Genomic DNA, 20,389 nt, shown 5'->3' with positions numbered 1-20,389 from the left:
CGTGCGCCAAATTTGTTTACTGCAGAGTTCAGCAGTTTCAGAGGTCTCCAACAGCCGGGAGGAGCCCGGTTGCAGAGGTGATTCTATTATTCTTCACCTTAGAAACTAAAATGGAGACTAAAGATAATTCTCTCCAATAATCAGAAAGATGCCTTGTCCTCAGTTACATGGATAGATCGTATTGGTCTGTAAGTATGGTCCGAGTTCTGTCACTATGGCCTTAGATTTTGAGCTGGAGTCAGGAGAAAGTTGAAGAACAGGGATTGTGCTGGAGAGAGGGGGAAAGGGAAAGAAAACGGAGGACGTGTTAGAAGGCACCCCCAGGATATGCATTTACCGCAGACACTCAGCCGGCTGGCGCCTGAAAGCTTCCCCTGGCAACCCTGCTCAGCAAGACACCTGTGCTCTGTTCCCACAGGCAGCCTGAAAAAATGGGCAACCTGCGGCCGGGAAGCGTCAACTCCCAGCGGTGAGCTCTGTCCACGTGTAAACCAAGACTGGGGGGAGGACTAGGAAGGGTTTGGAGGTTGACACTTTCCAAAGCACACTCCTCCGGCCCTCATCTAGTCCCACCCCCCAGGTTTAGGCTGATGCTCTATATCCGAGACCGCCCCCAAGAAGCTGCCCCCACCCGGATCCTCTCCCCGGCAGCAGAGCCAGCTCTCCCCGCAGCCGCCGCTAAGACCCGGAGAAGTGGAATTTCACTTTGAAACTCCCGTGCGGCGCGAGGGCCAGCCCTGGGCATGCTCAGTAGCCGCGGCGCGGCGGGGCTGCTGCTCGCAATGCGCTGGCCCCGGGCTCTAGGGCTGGGGCGGGAGTCCACCCCGCCTTCCCTGCCGCGGCTGCGGAGCTTCCAGCAGGCCGAGCAGTAGCGGCTCCGAGCGCCGCGGCCCCCGCCCTGCGCCGCCCCACTCTCCCACCCCTCCTCCTCCCCGCCCTCGCCTCCTCTCCCAAGGAGGCGAAGCTCGTGCTTCCTTCTGTCCGCGCCACACACCGCTCGGCCAGCCCCAGCCGAGGACCTGCGAATGAATCCCAGAGACCAGAGGACCCTCGACGGGGGCTCTTTCCAGTAGCACTTTGCCTGAAGTGGGGTCGTGGTGGAGTTTCTCCTCTACCTCTCGATGCAAACACTATGCGGAGACTAGTCGGTTTCCCTGCGTTCTGCCTGCTTCTCAGTCTTCATGCTGCAGGTAAGAGGTTGCCGGCGCAGAGCTAAGGATGCGATGGGAGACTGCACATGCTTGAGGACTCTAGAAGAGCCTGCCTCGCAAAGAACGCCTTGGGAAAGCAGAGCAGGACAGTGTTGACAGGGAAGGGGTGAGGGAGTCATGCACCTGTTGGAAGACCGAGGCCGAAAACTTAAGCTTAAAAATCAGCTTTTGATTTTTCCTTACCTTCTATGAATTATAGTGAACAATTTTAATACGAATACAGGTTTGCTTCTTCTAACCCTCCACTCCATCCAGACTCCCAGATTCTGTTCCTGGGGTCTGCACTTGACTGCCAGTTTTTCAGGAGACAGACAAGACATCCTGCTGGATGTAACCTTTTCTACTGCAGCGGCTACATCCATAAGGTCTCTTGGTTTAGCGAGAACTCGCAGGGATGCATTGGCTGTAACCTGATGGACCACATCTCCGCCCAAAAGATCGCGAAATACACGGTTCGCATTTTTGGTGCCGCTCCGGGCTCCTTTGGCCCCTGCTCTTGTCAGTCGAATTTTCTAAACCAATAAGAGGAACGAAAGGTTTAAAAGACCGTCTTTTCTCTTTCAGCATCATGGTCCGTTTCGGAGGGCACTAGATAGAAACCCAATCACTTTAAAAGCTGACAGACCAGGGTAAACACTGTCCCTGGGACAGATTTGCTGAGGTCTAGCCGAGAGAGACAGTGAGACTGATACCCACATATAAATACATTTGGCATCAGAACCAGTATCAGGTATCCTATAGAAGCAAACCTTAGGAAGTTCCTGGGGAATTTTATATGTGATGTCACTACAGATCCTGCTTTTTGGATACATGCAGTCTGTGTGTAATGCAGGGACTTACTGGATTGAATCCTTTATCATTTTTACACACACGTGAACCAAAATAGAATATGGCAGAGAGATTTTAGGAACCCTACTGCGACAGCAGTTGTCCATGCAGTAGTCCTGTGTGTAGCAATCAAAGACTAGGTGTTTTCTCTGAGCTTGCCTGTCATCCGGCCACACATATTCATTCCTTCTTTCAACCAACATTTATTGAGTATGTACTACACTCCAGGAATAATGAATAAAAATAATGATTGCAAAATTACAGTTTTCATGGTATGTTTTAAAAAGAGTAGGTGAGTCCTTTTCTATGTGGGCAGTAATGAGAGTGAAATATGGTACTTCCTTATTTCTAGCTAATGCTATTTTCATGTATTGTGAATCTCTTGAACAAGTAATGTATAGGAACATTTAGGCTATAATTAAGTACCCGTCTTAATTGTTATAATTATGATGTTATAATGGTGAATTTTCAGTAGTTCTTTGGCACCTTTTCAAGACTAGAAAATAACTATGACTTGGTCATTAAATCATTTGCAAACAGTTATAGTGAATCCTTTTTTTACCACATACAATTCTTTAATGTTGAAATATGGGATGAAAACATACACTTTAGGTTGCCTTCAGTTACATTATTATTTAATTATAGTATTGATACAAACATCTATTACAAAAAAAGGCCTCAATTCCTGTCAAGTTTAGGAATGATTTAGCTGGTCTTTCAAAAATGTTAGTTATTTTTTAAAAATGAATATATAGCATTTTAAAGATCAGATTTAATATATCTTGAGTAATTACAGCTTAGAAGTTATAAATAAACTTAAGACTAAGCAGGTGGAAACATTTCTAAATTTATTGTAGATGAACATTTGGAACTAAGAAAACAGAGGACTTTTGTTCATTTAAGAAGAAACCTAAAAGTCTGTAGCCCTAGATTATACCTGGAGCTCTGCCAAAGGGTGTATTGCCAAAGACAAACCAATCCATTTCTACTTTGACTTCTTAATTTGCAAAAAAAAAAAAAAACTTATTTTATCAGTTTGAATTTAGTAAGGCAATGCATGGAAAGCTATCCTCAGATTTCAGTTGCAAGATGCTATATGGCAATTAATTGTATTCCTATTTAATACAGTGCTTTTGATAGGTGTTTTTTCACAGCAGATTGTAAGTTTAATATTGTGGTTGTCTTGCCAGTTTTCATTTTGAATGCATTTTAATTTAAACAGCAATTTGTGGGTCACAAGCTGTCACCAGATTAAAATTCATCACAGTTATCCAAATAACACTGTTAGAACTTTTCATTAGGACTGAAACAAACGAGAGATGTCTTGATCTAAGCTCCTGTAGATTTAGGTAATAAGAAAGTAAGTGAGTGGGAAGACAAAGATCAGGAAGTCACTCATTATCCCTACTTGTTGAATATCTGCGTTTGTTTCTCTTACAGAAGGCTCTCCTCTCAGGATAGAAGCGGGTTTTATAAAGAAGGGAAATGAATTCTATACAGTCAAGCCTCTTTGACTGAAAAGCTAATTGACCCATTTTAGTTATGCCCAGAGTACCAGCAACTACTTTTTGCTCATAGGACTGATGACTGGTTGGAGCCTTTAGGGATGGGAGAAATTGGCTGACAGGATGTGGGTGCTCTTCTTAGCCATACTTGGAACTGTTGACTTCAATATAGTCAATTCTCGTAATGATAAGGAAGCAGACTGTTTTCAGCTTAAGTGCCATCTCCATTTATTTGGTCATGATTGCCTGAGTCACTATGAAAAATTTAAAAAATAAATTCTGACCAACCCTCAGTTCTGATTGACTCAAGAGGGAAAAGTGCTATGGTCTGCTTGTGGTGTCTACAGGAACAAAGAAGGGAATGGGGGAACAATACTGTGTAATTAGCATCGGGGTAAGATAACTCCGACAAATTACTGAACATGGAGCTTGTTAGAGAATTCACTCAGCTCTATCCATTTCAGCTGATTCTTATAGATGTCCTTAATAAGAAAAGTCAGTTGTCTGTCTCATTGCCTGCTGTACTATGATCCATTAAATGGCAGATAGTAAAGTAACTACTTTAGCTAGTACAGTGCCAGTTAACGGTATAGTCAGGCCCGGGTTTCCAGGCCTGTTATCACACATTGTGATAAAATTCTACGCTGGTTTTGACAGGTAGGATTGACAGGTGAGGCCACCACTGAGACGGTGGTGCCAGATCCTTTTTAACCAACTGTACTTTACTCCTCTGTGATCCAACATACTGTATAAACTGCAGATGAAAAGAGCACTCCAAGGAACATCCAAGAAGGAAGGCTAAGCCAATAATATGGATGATTAAAAAAAATTATGTGGAAGAGCCACAGGTAGCTTATTTTCTTCAGTGTTTTTTGTTGTTGTTGTTGTTGTTGTTGTTGTTGTTTTTTCTTTCTTTGCCCAAAGAACAATTCTGTTTGGGGAGGTGTTATTTATTATTTTTAACTCAATACACTTTTATATTTATAGTTGTACAATGATCATCATAACCCAGTTTTACAGCGTTTCCATCCCATCCCTCCCCCCAACCTGTCTCCTTTGGTAACCATGAGTTTTTCAAAGTCTGTGAGTCAGTGTCTGTGCTGCAAAGAAGTTCATTGTATCTTTTTTTAGATTCCACACACAAGTGATAGCCTATGATGTTTGTAAAGTCTCACTGTCTGACTACCATCACTTAGCATGATAATTTCTAGGTCTATCCATGTTGCTGCAAATGCCGTTATTTCATTTCCTTTTATGGCTGAGTGATATTCGTTTGTATATATGAACCATATCTTCTTTATCCACTCCTCTGTCCATGGCCATTGATGTTGCTTCCATTTCTTGGCTATTGTATATAGTGCTGCAGTGAACATTTGGGATACATGTATCTTTTTGAGTTATGGTTTTCCCTGGATAGATGCCTAGGAGTAGGATTGCTGGATCAAATGGTAATTCTATTTTTAGTTTTTTTGAGGAATCTTCATACTGTTTTCCATAGTGGTTGCACCAGTTTACATTCCCACCAAGAGTGGAAGAGGGTTCCCTTTTTTCCACACCCTCTCCAGCATTCACTGTTTGTAGACTTTTTGATGATGGCCATTCTGACTAGTGTAAGTGGCTTTGGTTTGCATTTTTCTAATAATTAGTGATGTTGAACATCTTTTCATGTGTTTTTTGGCCATCTGTATGTCTTCTTTGAAGAATTGTCTGTTTAGATCTTCTGCCCATGTTTTGATGGGGTTGTTTGTTTGTCTTGGTATTGAGCTACAGTAGGTGTTTATAAATTTTGGAGATTAATCTCTTGTCAGTTGCTTTGTTTGTAAATATTTTCTTCCTTTCTGTGGGTTGTATTTTCATTTTGTTTAGGGTTTCCTTTGTTGTGAAAAAACTTTTAAGTTTAATTGGTTCCCATTTGTTTATTTTTGTTTTTATTGTCATTACTCTAGGAGGTGAATCTGAGAAGATACTGCTGTAGTTTATGTCAGAGAGTGTTCAGCAAGGGAGATGATATTTATTGGGTAATATTTTAGTTGCAAAGGGGAGTGAGTGTCTTGGGATATCATCAGATTCTCAAAAAGCTTTCTTTTTCCTGGGGAATATTTTGCTAAAAAACACAGAAGCTGACTTCAATGCATTACTCTCACCTCAAGCTTTGGAAAAGGTTCTTTCAGATTTCCACATTGTACTTACTCTCCGGCCTATCTGGACAGCACAAAGAATGCCTTCAATCTGTCTTATGAAGATGCCTTTTAATTTGCAGAGAGGTGCATAGTCAGCTTCTCTAGTCTTTGAGAAGGAAGGGTTCCTGTGATGGGACCAGGAGAATCAGGGAAGTCATTTGCAGAAACACTACCTTGCAGGAAAGGGTAGACAGATAGGAAAACGATATGTTTTAAAATGTCTTTTCTCAATGAAGAGGCCATTAGAACTCCAGAATACATTTTTCCAGTTCAAAAATCACTCAACATAGTCCTTAAGATGGCCCAGTTCTGTTGTTCTCCCCCCCATTATCTCTCTGATACCATTTCTCCCTCCTTTCCTCATTTTTTTGTCTCTCTCCAGCCACAGCAGTCTCCTTACCTGTTCCAAGAAAATCCCAGGCACTTACCCCCCAAAAAGTTTTATTTATTTCTTTGCCTGAAATATCCTTCCTCCATATTTCCATGGCTTAATGTTAGATCTTTGCTCAAATGTTACTTTCTCAGTGAAGCCCTCACTGACTGACTATTCTAATTAATATTTCATATTTCCTCCCCCCCAAAGCCCTCACTATCCCGTCCCTGATTTGCATTTTTACCAGAAGTCTTTCACCATCTATCACTTTACCAGAAGTCTTTCACTATCTAGCTAAATACTTGTTTTATTAATAAGGTTCCCTCTCTCCCCATTAAAATGTCAAGTTCCTTGAAGGCACAGCTATTTATCTGCTTTGTTCACTGCTGTATCCATTGAAGATCATGCCCAGCCTAACATTGAGGGCCAGTACCTGGCATAAAAGCTACTACAGATTAAATAAATACATTGAATAAATAAAAACAGTAGCATAATATTTCTTTCTTTCTTCTTTTTTGTCTTTTTGCCTTTTCTAGGGCCACTCCTGTGGCATATGGGGGTTCCCAGGCCAGGGGTCAAATCAGAGCTGTAGCTGCCAGCCTACGCCAGAGCCACAGCAACGCAAGATCCAAGCTGCATCTGTGACCTACACCACAGCTCACAGCAATGCCAGGTCCTTAACCCACTGAGCAAGGCCAGGAATCAAACCCTCAACCTCATGGTTCCTAGTTGGATTCGTTAACCACTACACCACGATGGAAACTCCAATACCATAATATTTCTGATCTTCTCTTTTTGCAATTAATTTCTTCTTGAAACTCATGCAAGGCACCTAGTCAACTTGGCCTTCAGCAGAGCTCATTCATCCAAAACTCAAGTTGCTCCCCAGGAGCTTCACATGCCCAGGGGATATACCATCTCAGGTTTTGCTACTGTTGGGGACTGAAGGGCAACTAAGAATGGGCTTGAACTACTGATCAACTCAGTAGCAAACTCCTTGCAACTGGTTGTCAGATGTTGTACAGCCCAAATGCTTTGCTGGTTGGCTGTGTTTTCACCTCTTAGTAAAATGCCTTTTACATATGAGAATGGCTATGGTAATAAGAGAGGATACATAACAGCTAATTTATAAGCAGGGATTAAAGTGCTAGGATAAACCTGTCTGCCTCTTTGGCATTTAAGAGGTATATATATATTTGAGACCACCCATTCCTAGCACCATAGAAATTACATATTCTATCGGAGATCACACCCTAACTAGGACCTTCTAAAAATTCTAGGATGCATTATCCACATTCAGAACTTCAGTTCTTTGTTTTTCAGCTACTTCTCTGCCAACTCTAATCTTCATCCTGTTATCCTATGGGTGAATGTAATTTTTCTTATCAATCAGTATTTACAGTGTTTATCTAATTTGGTGTCTTTCTGAATTTTGAAAATTCTCCTCATTGATTTCCACGGCCACTAGTTTCTAGCTTCTCTGTTATCGAACTAGCCATCCCTCAGTTGTACTTTCAGGTTGTCTACTGAGCATTATTTAATAGTCCGTGCTCACTAGAATTCATGTGTATTTGATCTTTTTTTCACCTCTTTTCCCTCTATACAGTCTCTCTGGATGATTATATTCAGACCTACATATCAAATATTCCTAAATCCATATTTCTGTCTCAGATATTTCTCCTGAAATTCAGGAATTACAGTTACCTAGGAGTCATTGGATATCCCACAAGTAATATATATCCAGCTGTTAATACTCAGCATTTCCCATCACAGTTGCTTTTATTGCTATGTTTCCTATCACAGTGAATAACACTGGGATCCCCCACAGTCACCCAAGCCCAAAATTAATAACTCGTACCCTACCTTTGCTGCTTTCATGCAAAAGGTCACCAAGTCTTCTCACTAACACTTCTCTTTGGTTGTCCACATCACTGCCTTGGGATAAGTGCTTATTTCTCATATGGTATCTTACCTTAACCATCATATCCATCTTCCATAATAATGTCAGAGGTAAAACTCAGAAAAGCATACCCAGTTACGTTTGCTCTTTGTAAAATTCTCTAACACAACTATTTCCTTTTCTCTTAGAATAAACCCAAACTCAGCATGGGCAAGTCTTTTACTCGCCAGTCTTTCTTCATTCTTAATCCCCGTCATCATGCCCTGCTTTGCACACTATTATCATACCAAGATAGATTTCTTTTGGTTTGCCATGCCTGTCATCCTTTTCACATACTGTTCAATTTATCTTTAGTGCCCATACTCTCCTACTTTTTCTAGATAACTTTTTCTCCAACCTCAAATCTTAGTCGAGCGTTGCTTACTTTGAGAACCCTTCCTGTGACACCCTGCATCATTCAAGTAGCTTTCCTAGGTTTTCCTTTGGGGCCCTACATATTTCTCTATTAATGCATTTAACCTGAATATTTAAATTTTTTGAGGACACCATAATTGTAGCTTTTATCTCTGTATACCAAAGACATGGAACTGTGCTTATTATCCAGTCCGCCATCTATAAATGTTCCCCTGTGGTGCAGGGGGTTAAGGATACAGTGTTGTCACTGCAGTAGCTCAGGTCTCTACTCTGGTGTGGGTTCGATCCCTGGCCTATGGATGCCACAAATATAGCCAAAGAAATATTCAGTGAATGAATATATTCAGGATGTATTTGGCAGAATAAATTATGGTATTTCATTTTCATGACCAAAACTCCTACTATTGCTCTTTCAATCCAATTTACATTTATTGGTTACCAAGAAGTGGAAATGGGACAGAAAAGCTTTCATTTAAACAGTCTATTTAAGATAAGTCTGTGTTCCGTGGGCATGATGCTAGTTGTAGTGGACTTGTGTGTTGAACTCCTAGGTAGATAGCCACTCCTGTGTGATTTTCTAGGACTACTGTAGGATGGGAATGAGATCAATGTCTTTATTTTAAACAGATCCGGGAATTAGGTAACATACAGAGCATGATAGTTATCACTAAGGAATGGACCCAGAACTCTTCCTAACTGATTACTGATTGGTATTCATCTGTCTTGTAATAGCAAACATGAGCCACTTACAAGTGCAGAATCAGGTGGGAGTGTGAGTCAGTGGGTTCAGTAAGTCAAGACCAAAAATAATGCAACCCTCCCTTGCTCCCACAAACAAAACCCAAACCATCACAGAAACTTGCGAGTATTCAGATGGTTGTGTACATTTTTTCCACTTTTTATGAATAGACAAAGTCTTTATAAAACCACAAACATTTTTTCTTATGGGAAACAGACTTATACCTAAAAAACTGGTATGAATTAGAAAAAGCCACTTTTTATGAGATGATGGGATCCCACATCAAACACTCATTTATTATCATCATTAGTAATGATAATATGGATGTTATGTTTCATGGTCCATATATCATTACATCTCTTAAAAGCTGTGTGCGAATCCTGATTCAAAAGGTAGATAAAGCCATTTTTTCCTTTTAAAGAATGATTTTTAAAGATCCTACTTGGCCATGAGTTCATTCTTCATCTTCAAAGCACTTCCAAATGCTGACACACTTAGAGTAGCATTGATATTTCCCAACATAAAGGGTTTTAATAGCCTGAAATTTTTAATGGTAAAATATTATTTTAAGATCAGATTTCCTAATGGTTATTCACCAAATTGTGTAAGTGTCTATTACTGAGATGGTATTTGCCACAGAATGACAGTTATAAAACTTATGTTGTGACTATTAGCACTTGCCATTTAAATATTTTTCTACTCATATTGGCTATCTAGACTTTTCTCCTAATCAAATCCCATTTGACTTCAATTTATTAAGATGTGGATATCCATTAAAATTGTGGCCACATGGACCAACAACAAAGCAGGACTAGTTGTTTATGTGAGGCAGCAGTCTAGATCAATATGTCTAATTGCACTGAAGTAAATGCCAAATTCAGAAGGGATATGAATCCCCCCCAACCCATTTCAGTCCTGAAACAGTGCCCATTTGCTGACCTGAATGTGCAGAATGATTTAAGGCAGCCCTACAATCCTGATTATTTAGGAAAGAGCATTAAATGAGCACATAGTTAGTGTCTCACAGTGATGTACTGGCCTGTGCAGCACCATGTAGAGAGCAAGACTCTACTGCTATTTCTCCACAGTAACAACCCAATTCCTGATGGAGACTGGAGGGAAAATACGCATAATTGCACAGAGTCAGCTCCCATCCCTGGGTTCCTTTCACTGACCTGAGAAAGATGCTCAAATGCAAAGGATGCCAAACATAATATCATAATAAGTTGGTTTGAAAGGCCATCAATCCGTCAATATAAAGGTGTGGTTTTAAGTTGAAGTATTTACTTTCTTTGTCTTGTTCATTTAAAACAGGGTTTTTATTCTTCCTGGAAGGAAGCGATAGAGCTTAAGCAGAGAAGAAGAGAGAAAATTGAAATAAGGGAAAAAGTGGTATATTTTAGATAACTCTTATTAGCAGAATTCTGTAGTGGTAAAGAGAGCAGGGATATTGTGGTCAGGCTAATATCCAGGCACTATCACGTACCGTGTCTGTGACTTAGGGCAATTTACTTAATCTTTCCAAGTCTCAATTTCCTCTCCTTTTTTTATGAAGGTATAGTTGATTTACAATGTTGTGCCAATTTCTGCTATGCGGCAAAGTGACTCAGTCATACATACATATATATATATATGCATTTTTTAAATATTATTCCTCATCATGGTCTATTCCAGGAGACTGGGTAATAGTTCCCTGTGCTATACAGTAGGACCTCATTGTTTATCAATTTCTTCTTTATTTTATATTTTTATTTTTATTATAGTTGATTTACAATATTGTCAGTTTCTGCGGTACAGCAACGTGACCCAGTCATTCACACACACACACACACACACACATTCTTTTTCTCACATTATCCTCCATCATGTACCATCACACTAGATATAGTTCCCTCTCCTATACAGCTTATCCACTCCAGATACAATAGTTTGCATCTACTAACCCCAAACTCCCAGTCCATCCTACTCCCTCTCCCTCGGCAGCCACGGGTCTGTTCTCCACGTCCATGAGTTTGCTTCTTTTCTGTAGATAGATTCATTTGTGCCATATATTAGAGTCCAGATATAAGTGATATCATACGGTATTTGTCTTTCTCTTTCTGACTGAACTTCACTTAGTATAAGGCACTGTGTACTATACAAGTGTAGGGTTGTTGTGTATTAAACAGGGTAATAAAATGTAAAATTAACTGCACATGTCTTACATGTAAGTGCCATGTAAATGTTAGGTATTATTTGATTAGGGGTGGGAGAGGTCAGATGGCAAGAAGACAGCTAGTATCTTGGAGCAATTTCTCATTCTTTTTGTGTTTGAGCCAATGCTGGAGAAGCATACATACCCAAGAGAGACCTTGGATTCCAAGGTTTTTTGGGGTTTTTTTTTGTTTTCCAATCACGTCTTACCTGCATAGTTTTCCTCTAACTTTGGCATGAGCCTTACTAAATGTGGAGGTTTGTGATGGACTGTGAAGCTCTAAAACATCCACTTACCACTTTTTGCCACTGAGAGACTGGAGAGATCCTGGCCAGGCCCAGAATATCAGATTTCATTCTCTCAGCCCTTCTTCAACACCTTCCACCAAGCCCCTTGAAAAATAATTGGACTTTCTACCCCCTAAAATTCACCTCACCCTCAAGTTTCTCTCCTAATGCCTTAACTAAAAGTGCCATCTAAATATGGTATCTAACATATGTCTTTAGCAAGTATCTGTTTAAATGAATGTAAAATGCAAATTTTTCTTGGGTGTAGCGGATGGTGAGTGAAAATATGTAATATTTTCATAAACATCATAAATGTGAAATATCTGGTTCTTATTGCACTGCCTTGCTTAGCAGATGGTCCAGACTTGTCCTAGGTGCCACCCTCCTAACTAGCCTCTCGAGGGACCAAGAAAAGGTGAGAAGTTCAAGCATGTGATCAGGGCTGCAAGTCACAGCTATAAGGACCTCTTCCAGGATTGCTGCTCTGACAATCCTTCTCCTTTAGTGACCAACCGACACTCTCCTGCTTGTTCTTTGTAGCTCGTGGAACTTCTAGACCATTGGGCTCAAGGTCCACATGGAAGACAGCCTGTGGTTCTATGGACACCGGGGAAGGCAGGGCTGTTTGAGCATATCGGAAAAGCAGGAAGGGCCGTGGAGCTAGGAAGACCTTTTATTGGAGATTGTCAAACACAGCCTCAACCTGTTCATAGAACTACTCATCACTCCCCAGTACCCAGACCCAGCCACACTTGATCTGCCAAGGCTTCTCTCCTGATTTTTGTCTCAGATGTCCTCTTATGTTTAGCTCCAGTCTGTCTCCCTTGGAGACCTGCAGTCCATTAGAAAAATCAGAACTCACTGGGGAAACTTTCATGGTGCTTGCCTCCTCTATGCAAATCCAAGTTCATAGTCAGGGAATGTTTCAGTGCCTCTGAACATTGTGGTGGTTAAGAAGCTCCCCAAGGGAATTCTCCCAGGTGTTCATAGGTCTGGTCCAGTTGGGCCTGGCTCTCATCAGCATCCCTGGGCATCTCTGTCTCTCCAGAGCATCAGAATTTCCCATTAGGTGTCCATTGGTTATTTGAGTGACTTATTTCCTCAAACTGGGAATGGCTCATATTTAGAGTGCTTGAATTATAAATTTATTCATGCTGTTTCTAATTCCTAAATCTGGGCATTAACTGAAGCTGTGAAATATAATAAAAGTTTCCTCTCAGGATAAACATTGAATTTCATAGGGAAGAGACAAATTTCATTATAAGAAAAGAAGGAAAATGCAAATAACTATTTCCTAAATCCCTATGATGTGCAAACTCTGTCCCCAAAGCTTTCTATTAGATAATCTTCGCACCCTTTAAGATTGAAAGTATGTTTGAAATGACATCTTCGTACTGTAGATACAGCAAAAATATACTCTCGCTTATGAAGCATAGTAAAAATAAAAAACTTAGGCTCTAGAATCTGACTACCTGGTTTTGAATCCCATCTCTGCTATTTAATGTTTAAATTTTCTTTGCTTCCCTTTTCTTATCAGAGAAATAAGGCTAATACCATAATAACTCCCTCGCAGGGTGGTTTGAGGATTTAAAGAGTTAATTTATAAGACCTCAGGGCATGGGGGCTGGAGCATTGAATACTTCAGTAGCTTGTAGCTGTAAGAATTATCATAGTAGCATGTAAAAACTTTCATTGGTCCTATGTGTCAAGTTCCATGCTTGAAAAGAAAAAAATGTGCATACTGACTGTCAGCCCATTACAAAGAAATCACTTTAAAGCCTGTTTTTGTGAAGAGTGCCTGTCGTGAAAATCAAATTTACCTGCACCAATTAAAAAATACTAATAGAATCTCTGCCTTATAAATTTAAAAATGCTCATAACTAGCATGTTTATGTTGGAGGAAATAAATGCTGTTTTCCAAACTGAAGCGCTTAAGAGAAAAAAATCCTCTAGCTACCAGAGGTATTGCAATCATTGGCAACCTTTCCGGTAAAGTATCTCTCAGCCTTAGGACTTGAGTAGGATTTGTAGTATCATTTCCCCTGCTGCCTCATTCTGCAAACCATCTCAATGAACAACGTCCAACAGGGGCCAAAACATCCCACTTCTAAGGCTGAGCCCTCTCCATATCCATGGATGCCTTGAAAACTCCATGTGTCTCATGGTTTGCACACTTCAGTTTGAAAGCCAGGTCCACTTGCCTTTGGAGTGTGCGTGGCAGGGGAAAGGGGTGCTTCATGGATTCAGAGTTTCCACACATGCATTCTGGGGATTATGCATCCTGCCTCCCCTCATGTTAAGTTCTAGTGAGTCGGCATAAGTCCCCAGTGGGTGCAGAGTTCTTCCCTGTGCCTGAAGCACAGGTGCCTGAGGTCTCCCATACTTCAGCCCACAGCATCAGCCCCCGCTGCTGGTAGCCCCTCGCCCCTCTCCCACCCTGATGTCTTGAAGTTCACCCTCTGGAGCTGTGTGCTCAGGCTGAACCCCAACCTCCCACTTTCTCCCTCCTCTCCATCGCAGTTAAAGTGTGTAGCTCTTGCTTCTCATTGCAGGAGAGGTCTTTCCTCGACTAGCTCTATTTTAGAAAAGATGTGACACACTGATCCACTCCTGCTAAAAGCAGCTGTTAATTGTATGGACCAGTGTCGTTACTTTCAAGTGATGGATGAAGGGACTAAGACAGGATGGATTGGAAGTATCAACCTGAAGGGCCTACCATGTGCCCCCAAATCCCTAAATGCAGGCAAAGGAGACCAGGACAGGGTCTCTTCAGGTGGCCACTCTGGATCTCCTTCTTCACCCTCCTCTTGCCCTAATACTTGGCCATTTATGGCTCCGAGGTATCACTACTATGATATTATTTTAAGTTTTATATGCTCTAGTGTTCAGATTGCTGTGTTTTCATATAATTCCTAAGCTACTATGAGAATTATTCTTAAAACAGCTGTTTCTTTTTCTTTGTCTTGCAATTGGGGTCCAGCTTTCAAGTCATCTGAAGAACTCTACTATGAAAATGATGGTAATAGTTTATAATTCCTATAAGGATTCAGAAACAATATTTTAACTGTTTGCATAACAATGACTGAGGCATAACAATTAGATTTTACAAACGCACAGAGTGCTTCCTTAGTCGGTGCTGATAGAACTCAATTACAATGATTTCTGCAAAGGCTAGTGTTTCTCAGCTTTCTAGCCATGTGATCATTTCCCCCACTTCCGCATTTCCCCAGAGGGCGTATCTTGATGAAGGTCTTCTTTTGATGGCCGTGGAGAATTTAAGAGGTAGTAGCATTCAATCCTGTCAACCTCCCCTGCAAGCATCCTTTGATTCAGTTCTTCAAGAACTGGGGAGTGTCTGATGGCCTCTGTCTGAGCCAGTGTGAAACTCACTTTCTCTAGCAGCATCCAAGCCCCAGTGGTTTTCACCCCATTTCTTCTTTAGGATTTATGTCTAGTCACACTCTTCCAAAGGGTGTGGTCCTAATTGTATTATATTCCACTCTGTAATGCTTATTTATAAGATGAAATATAATGCTATGAAAGCTGGGCAAAAAAAAAAAAAAAAAAAAAATTCAGGAAACATGAAACCCTTTCATGGTAACTTTGTGACCAGCATATTGGCACACAGTGGATTTGTCCTGAAATGGCTGTCAATTCTGTGAGTCCCAGATAGAGTTTTCCACTGAGCAGCTCAACTTTGGATGGAAGAGATAAATAGGGAGAATCGAGGGACACCCAGAGTAGTTACAGTGAGCTGTAAGTGGGAGTTAGGAACCACATTTTCTAGTGGCATATTTGAGGGAATATGAGGGAGTGTGTGTATCAAAGAATATGCAGGGAAAGTCTACAAGGTGTCTTAATTAAAATAATTCTTTATTGTAGGCTTCAGGTCCTTTCCTACGTAGAGAAGAATAGAGGCAGCTCTATAAAAGAGACTAGTTACTTTGGTGTTGTTTTTTCATTTTTATTATAGATATACTGGACACATCACTGGTCAGACACGCGAAGCATTTAAATAGTATCAGAGGAAGACACAGAGCTTCCTCATAGGATTATGGTTTTCCATCCCAGAGACCAATGCATAGACTAGATTTTAGGAAAAACACTTCTGGAAAGAGGTGTTCCTTCAATAACAGGCTCTTTTTTGGAGGGCCCATGATTGTTTACAATTTCTGTAAATATAATTCAATTACATTCAATTAAATTTTCTAATTGTTATCTTTTAGAAATAGTCATTTTATTTTATTCTTTATGGCAGAATTACTGATCTGAAGAGGAAGCTTTTCTGTCAAATTGCTTTTTTGGTGTCAGGATATAAAACAAATATGAGCACGTATAAATATATGTATAATACATATAACGTATGCTGTCAGAACATAACTAAGATGTACAAACTGAATTTTACAAAATTGGCTTCCTATGTAGACAGAGCCATAATGGAGTCTTTCAAACCACTGATGTAATTTGCTTTTAAGATTAGTAGGAGTGAGTGTTATGTTCTACCTGAAAGATTATCCTACCAGACCTCAGTTGTCACATGTTGGGGAGGCTGAAGGGTTCACCAGGAAGATTCAGTGCTATTGCTGTGGGTGCTTCTGATTGGAGATTCTTGCTGTGGTGACCTCATGGGTTAGCATTGCCACCAATAGAATTATAGCCCCACTGGATACATCCAAGGATATCGCTTCCAGAAACCCTGCTTCTTTAAGTTCCCAAATGGTACTGTCTTGTACTTATGGAAAAATTTACCTCTTTAGAAAATATCAGCATGCTGAGAAATCTAACTGAATCGAGGTTCTCTTTTACTGGAGTATATTTCTAATCTGGTTGTAGATGTACAAGAACTACCATCATTTTCTGATGAGGAAACTCAGGCTCAGAGCTGTTGAGGAGCCGTGCTCAAGTTCACATAGATGAGAGGGAAGTGGTATTGAAGCTACAATCTAGGTCCCTCATCTCTTAATCCAGTGCTTTATATATATATATATGTATATATATGTTTTTTTTCTATCGTACAGCCTGGTGACCCAGTTACACTTACATGTATACATTCTTTTTTCTCACATTACATGTTCCATCGTAAGTGACTAGACAGAGTTCCCAGTGCTACACAGCAGGCTCCCATTGCTAATCCATCCCGAAGGCAACATTCTGCATCTATTTACCCCAAGCTCCCAGTCCCTCCCACTCCCTCTCCTTCCTCCTTGGCAACCACAAGTCTGTTCTCCAAGGAAGATATACAGCAACAAGCACTTGTAACAAGCACTTGTAACAATGCTCAACATTACTGATTATTAGAGAAATGCAGATCAAAACTACCATGAGATACCACCTCACGCCAGTCAGAATGGCCATCATTAATAAGTCCACGAATAACAAATGCTGGAGGGTGTGTAGAGAAAATGCTGCACTGATGGTGGGAATGTAAGTGGGTACAACCGCTATGGAGAACAGTATGGAGGTACCTTCTAAATCTATACATACAACTACCATATGACCCAGCAATCCCACTCTTGGGCATATATCCAGACAAAACTCTATCTGGAATATAATATACGGCACAAAGGAACCTTTCCACAGAAAAGAAAATCATTGCTTTTTTTTAAAAAAAAGTATATTTCTCTCCTTTCTCAGTACTATTAGTTGATATTTTCTAAGTAAACTTTTCACTGGCACGCCCGTGTATTTTTAACTTTTCCTGAGAGGCATTTACAAATCAAATGAGAACTTTGTCATTTCTCATGTAGAAACTCCCAAGGGACTTCCTCGATGTTATCCATTTACATCTCCTTCCTAGAGGAGTGCTGGCAATCTTTGAAGAACAACGACTGTCTTTTTACAAAATGATCAGAGAACAAAGTTGCCTTTTTTTGATTGTTCACTTTTTCAGGTCTCTTTGGTGACCACTGTTTCATCCTTTCGTTCCTTTCACAAGTCACTGACACTGATTTAAACAAGTTGCAATACAAGGATGTATTCTGAGAGGGTGTATGCAAGGCCATTCTACCTTATGCCTCCAGGAATTGCTAACTCTGAATTTGAAATAATGAATCATAAGGTGCTCTAACTCACCATCGTAGTCGCATACATTTCTCTTTTTTCTCTGTTAAAGACATTTTCTGAGGTTATCAAGGTCACATCCAGAATGAAATTTCAGTTGTGGAATTTTATGACCATCGAAACGGGTATTCACAGATAAATGTTGCTTCTGTGATAAACATACTTTTATTTTAAATGCAGATAAGTACCTTTGACAAGCTATTTGCTAAACATTCTTTGAGAGAAACTGTCCCTTGGAAGTGGAGAAAATTGTCACTGAGCATTCAGTGAAGATGAGGAATTCTATTCCACATCTTGTATCAACCTTTTTGTTCTTTATAAGAGCTGTTTCAGCCCTTCTCCGTTCTCCTGGACCATCCTATCTTTCCTCCAGCACCCTCTCTCTCTTATGAGATGATTTTATCCCTTCCTGCACAGAGAAAATAGAAGCCATCAGAATATAACTTGCTCAGCTTCCACAACCAAATCCATTAACAGGTTTCATCTTCTCACCTCTCCCCTACCCCCATGTTATAACAGAAGAAATACCCCTCTTTAGTCTTCTGGGGGAGCTTAGCCTACTCACTATTCCATTTGCCTTCTCCTGTATTTTCCACCATTCCTTCTCAACCAGCTCCTTCCCTCTAACGGTACTAAAATCTCTCCTATCTTCCCTTCCTAAAAATACCCTGTCATCTCTTATCACACCCAGACTTGTTGCAAGAGTTGTTATATATGTCTTTGCTTATTTATCTCTCACTTAATCCTCAATCCAGTTAAATCTAACTTTTGCCCCCTTCCCAAACACATATACTAAAACTGCTTTTATGGTTATGCTGATATGTTTATCACTCATTTGTTAGTGAGATGGTTTTTCGGTTTTGAGGCTGGTTTTTTTTGTTGTTGTTGTTATTTTTTGTTTTTTGCTTTTTAGGGCCACACCCGAGACCTATGGATGTTCCAGGTTAGGGGTCAAAACAACAGCTGCTGGCCTACACCACAGCCACTGCGGCTCAGGATCCAAGCCACGTCTGCAACCTACACCACAGCTCCTGGCAATGCTGGGTCCTTAACCCACTGAGCAAGGCCAGGGATCAAACCCACATCCTCATGGATACTAGTCGGATTTGTTTCTGCTGCACCACAACGGGAATTCCCATAAGATAGATTTACATTTAGTGATGAAAAAATGTTTTGATACAGTTTTGAGTTTTAAAAAAAAGTAGCTTAAAAACATAATATAGTTAGCATAGTCTATTGGCTTTTTTTTCTAGAGTATAGTTCTTTGAATTTTAACACATGTATAGATTCGTGTAATCACAATATGGAAAAGTTCAATCACCCCAAAAACTCCTTCATGCTGTCTCCCCCATACCTTAATGGATAAACCCTTGTAATCATTGATTGTCCTCTACCACTAGTTTTTTTCCTTTCGGGAATGTTCTGTAAATGGAATCATGTGACTTTGCAGCTGTCTTCCTTCTCTCAGCCTAATGCCTTTGAGATTCATCCCAGTTGTTCTGTGGATCAATGGTTCATTTTTTTTTAATTGATGAGCAGTGTTCCATTGTATAGATGTATCATTATGTGTTCCATTTATCCATTGAAGGACATTCAAGTTGTTTCCATTTGGAAGCCATTATGAATAGAGTTGCTACAAAAAATTTGTTTATAGACTTTTAGTTTTTATTTCTCTAGGGCAAATATGCAGAAGTGAGATAACTGGGTCATATGGTATGTTTAACTTCATAGGAAACTCCCAAAGTGTTTTCCAGAGTGCCTTTGCATTTTGTATTCCCATCAGCAAGTGAGGAGTCTTCTAGTTGCTCCAGATCCTCTCTAGAACTGAGTATTGTAATATTTTTTCATTCTAGCAATACTAAGGGTTATCATATCACAGTTTTAATATGCATTTCTTTACTGGGCGGATATTCATATGCCTGTTTGCCATTTATATGTCTTTGATATTGGGCCTGTTCAAGTCTTCAGCCCATTTTTAAATTGGTTTGATTTCCTACTGTTGAGTTTTTTGGGTTCTTTATTTTTTCTCACTGTAGGTCTTTTGTTGGATATGTGATTTGAAGTTATTTTCTCCTACTCTGTAGCTTGCTGTTTCATTTTTTTAACAATGTCTTTCACAGAGTCAAAATTTAAAAAAATTTTTTAAAGATTTTATTTTTTCTATTATAGTTGATTTACAATGTTCTGTCAGTTTCTGCTGTACAGCAAAGCTACCCAGTTTTGTATATATGTGTGGGTATATGTATATATTTGTGTGTGCGCATATATATATACTATTTTTCTCACATTACGCTCCATCATGTTCCATCACAAGTGACTAGATATAGTTCCCTGTGCTATATACTTTTTAATTTTGATTCAGTCCATTTTATCAATTTTATCTCTTATGGACTGTGATTTTTGGTGTTGTATCTAAGAACTCTTTGCCTAATCCAAATTATAAAGATTTTCTCCTATATTTTCTTCTAAAAGTTCTAGTTATACATTATGTATATTTAGATCTGTGATCCTTTTTGAGTTCATTTTTGTATGACGTTTGTGTAAAGATTCATTTTGTTGCAAATGAATGTCCTGTAGTTCCAATATCATTTTGATGAGACTGTCCTGTATTATTTTTGCATCTTTGTCAAAAATCAATGGTGATATTTTCTCTGGATCTATTTTTGAACTCTCTTTTGTTCCACTGATCTTTTTTTCT

General features: G+C 39.9%; 1 protein-coding gene across 1 annotated transcript in view; it reads left to right on the top strand.

Annotated features, from left to right (window-relative positions):
• The window catches only part of PTPRR (protein tyrosine phosphatase, receptor type R), a 253,581-nt gene continuing 233,451 nt past the window's right edge, over nt 260–20,389 (top strand). Inside the window, 1 exon segment of the mRNA XM_021091990.1 lies at nt 260–469. Within this exon segment, the coding sequence (XP_020947649.1) occupies nt 328–469 (142 nt within the window). The 5' untranslated portion in view covers nt 260–327.

This window comes from Sus scrofa, chromosome 5 (genome assembly GCF_000003025.6).
Source record: "Sus scrofa isolate TJ Tabasco breed Duroc chromosome 5, Sscrofa11.1, whole genome shotgun sequence".
Classification (NCBI taxonomy): Eukaryota; Metazoa; Chordata; class Mammalia; order Artiodactyla; family Suidae; genus Sus; species Sus scrofa.
The sequence above is the reverse complement of the archived record's forward strand: the minus strand, read 5'-3'. Positions and strand labels throughout refer to the sequence as shown.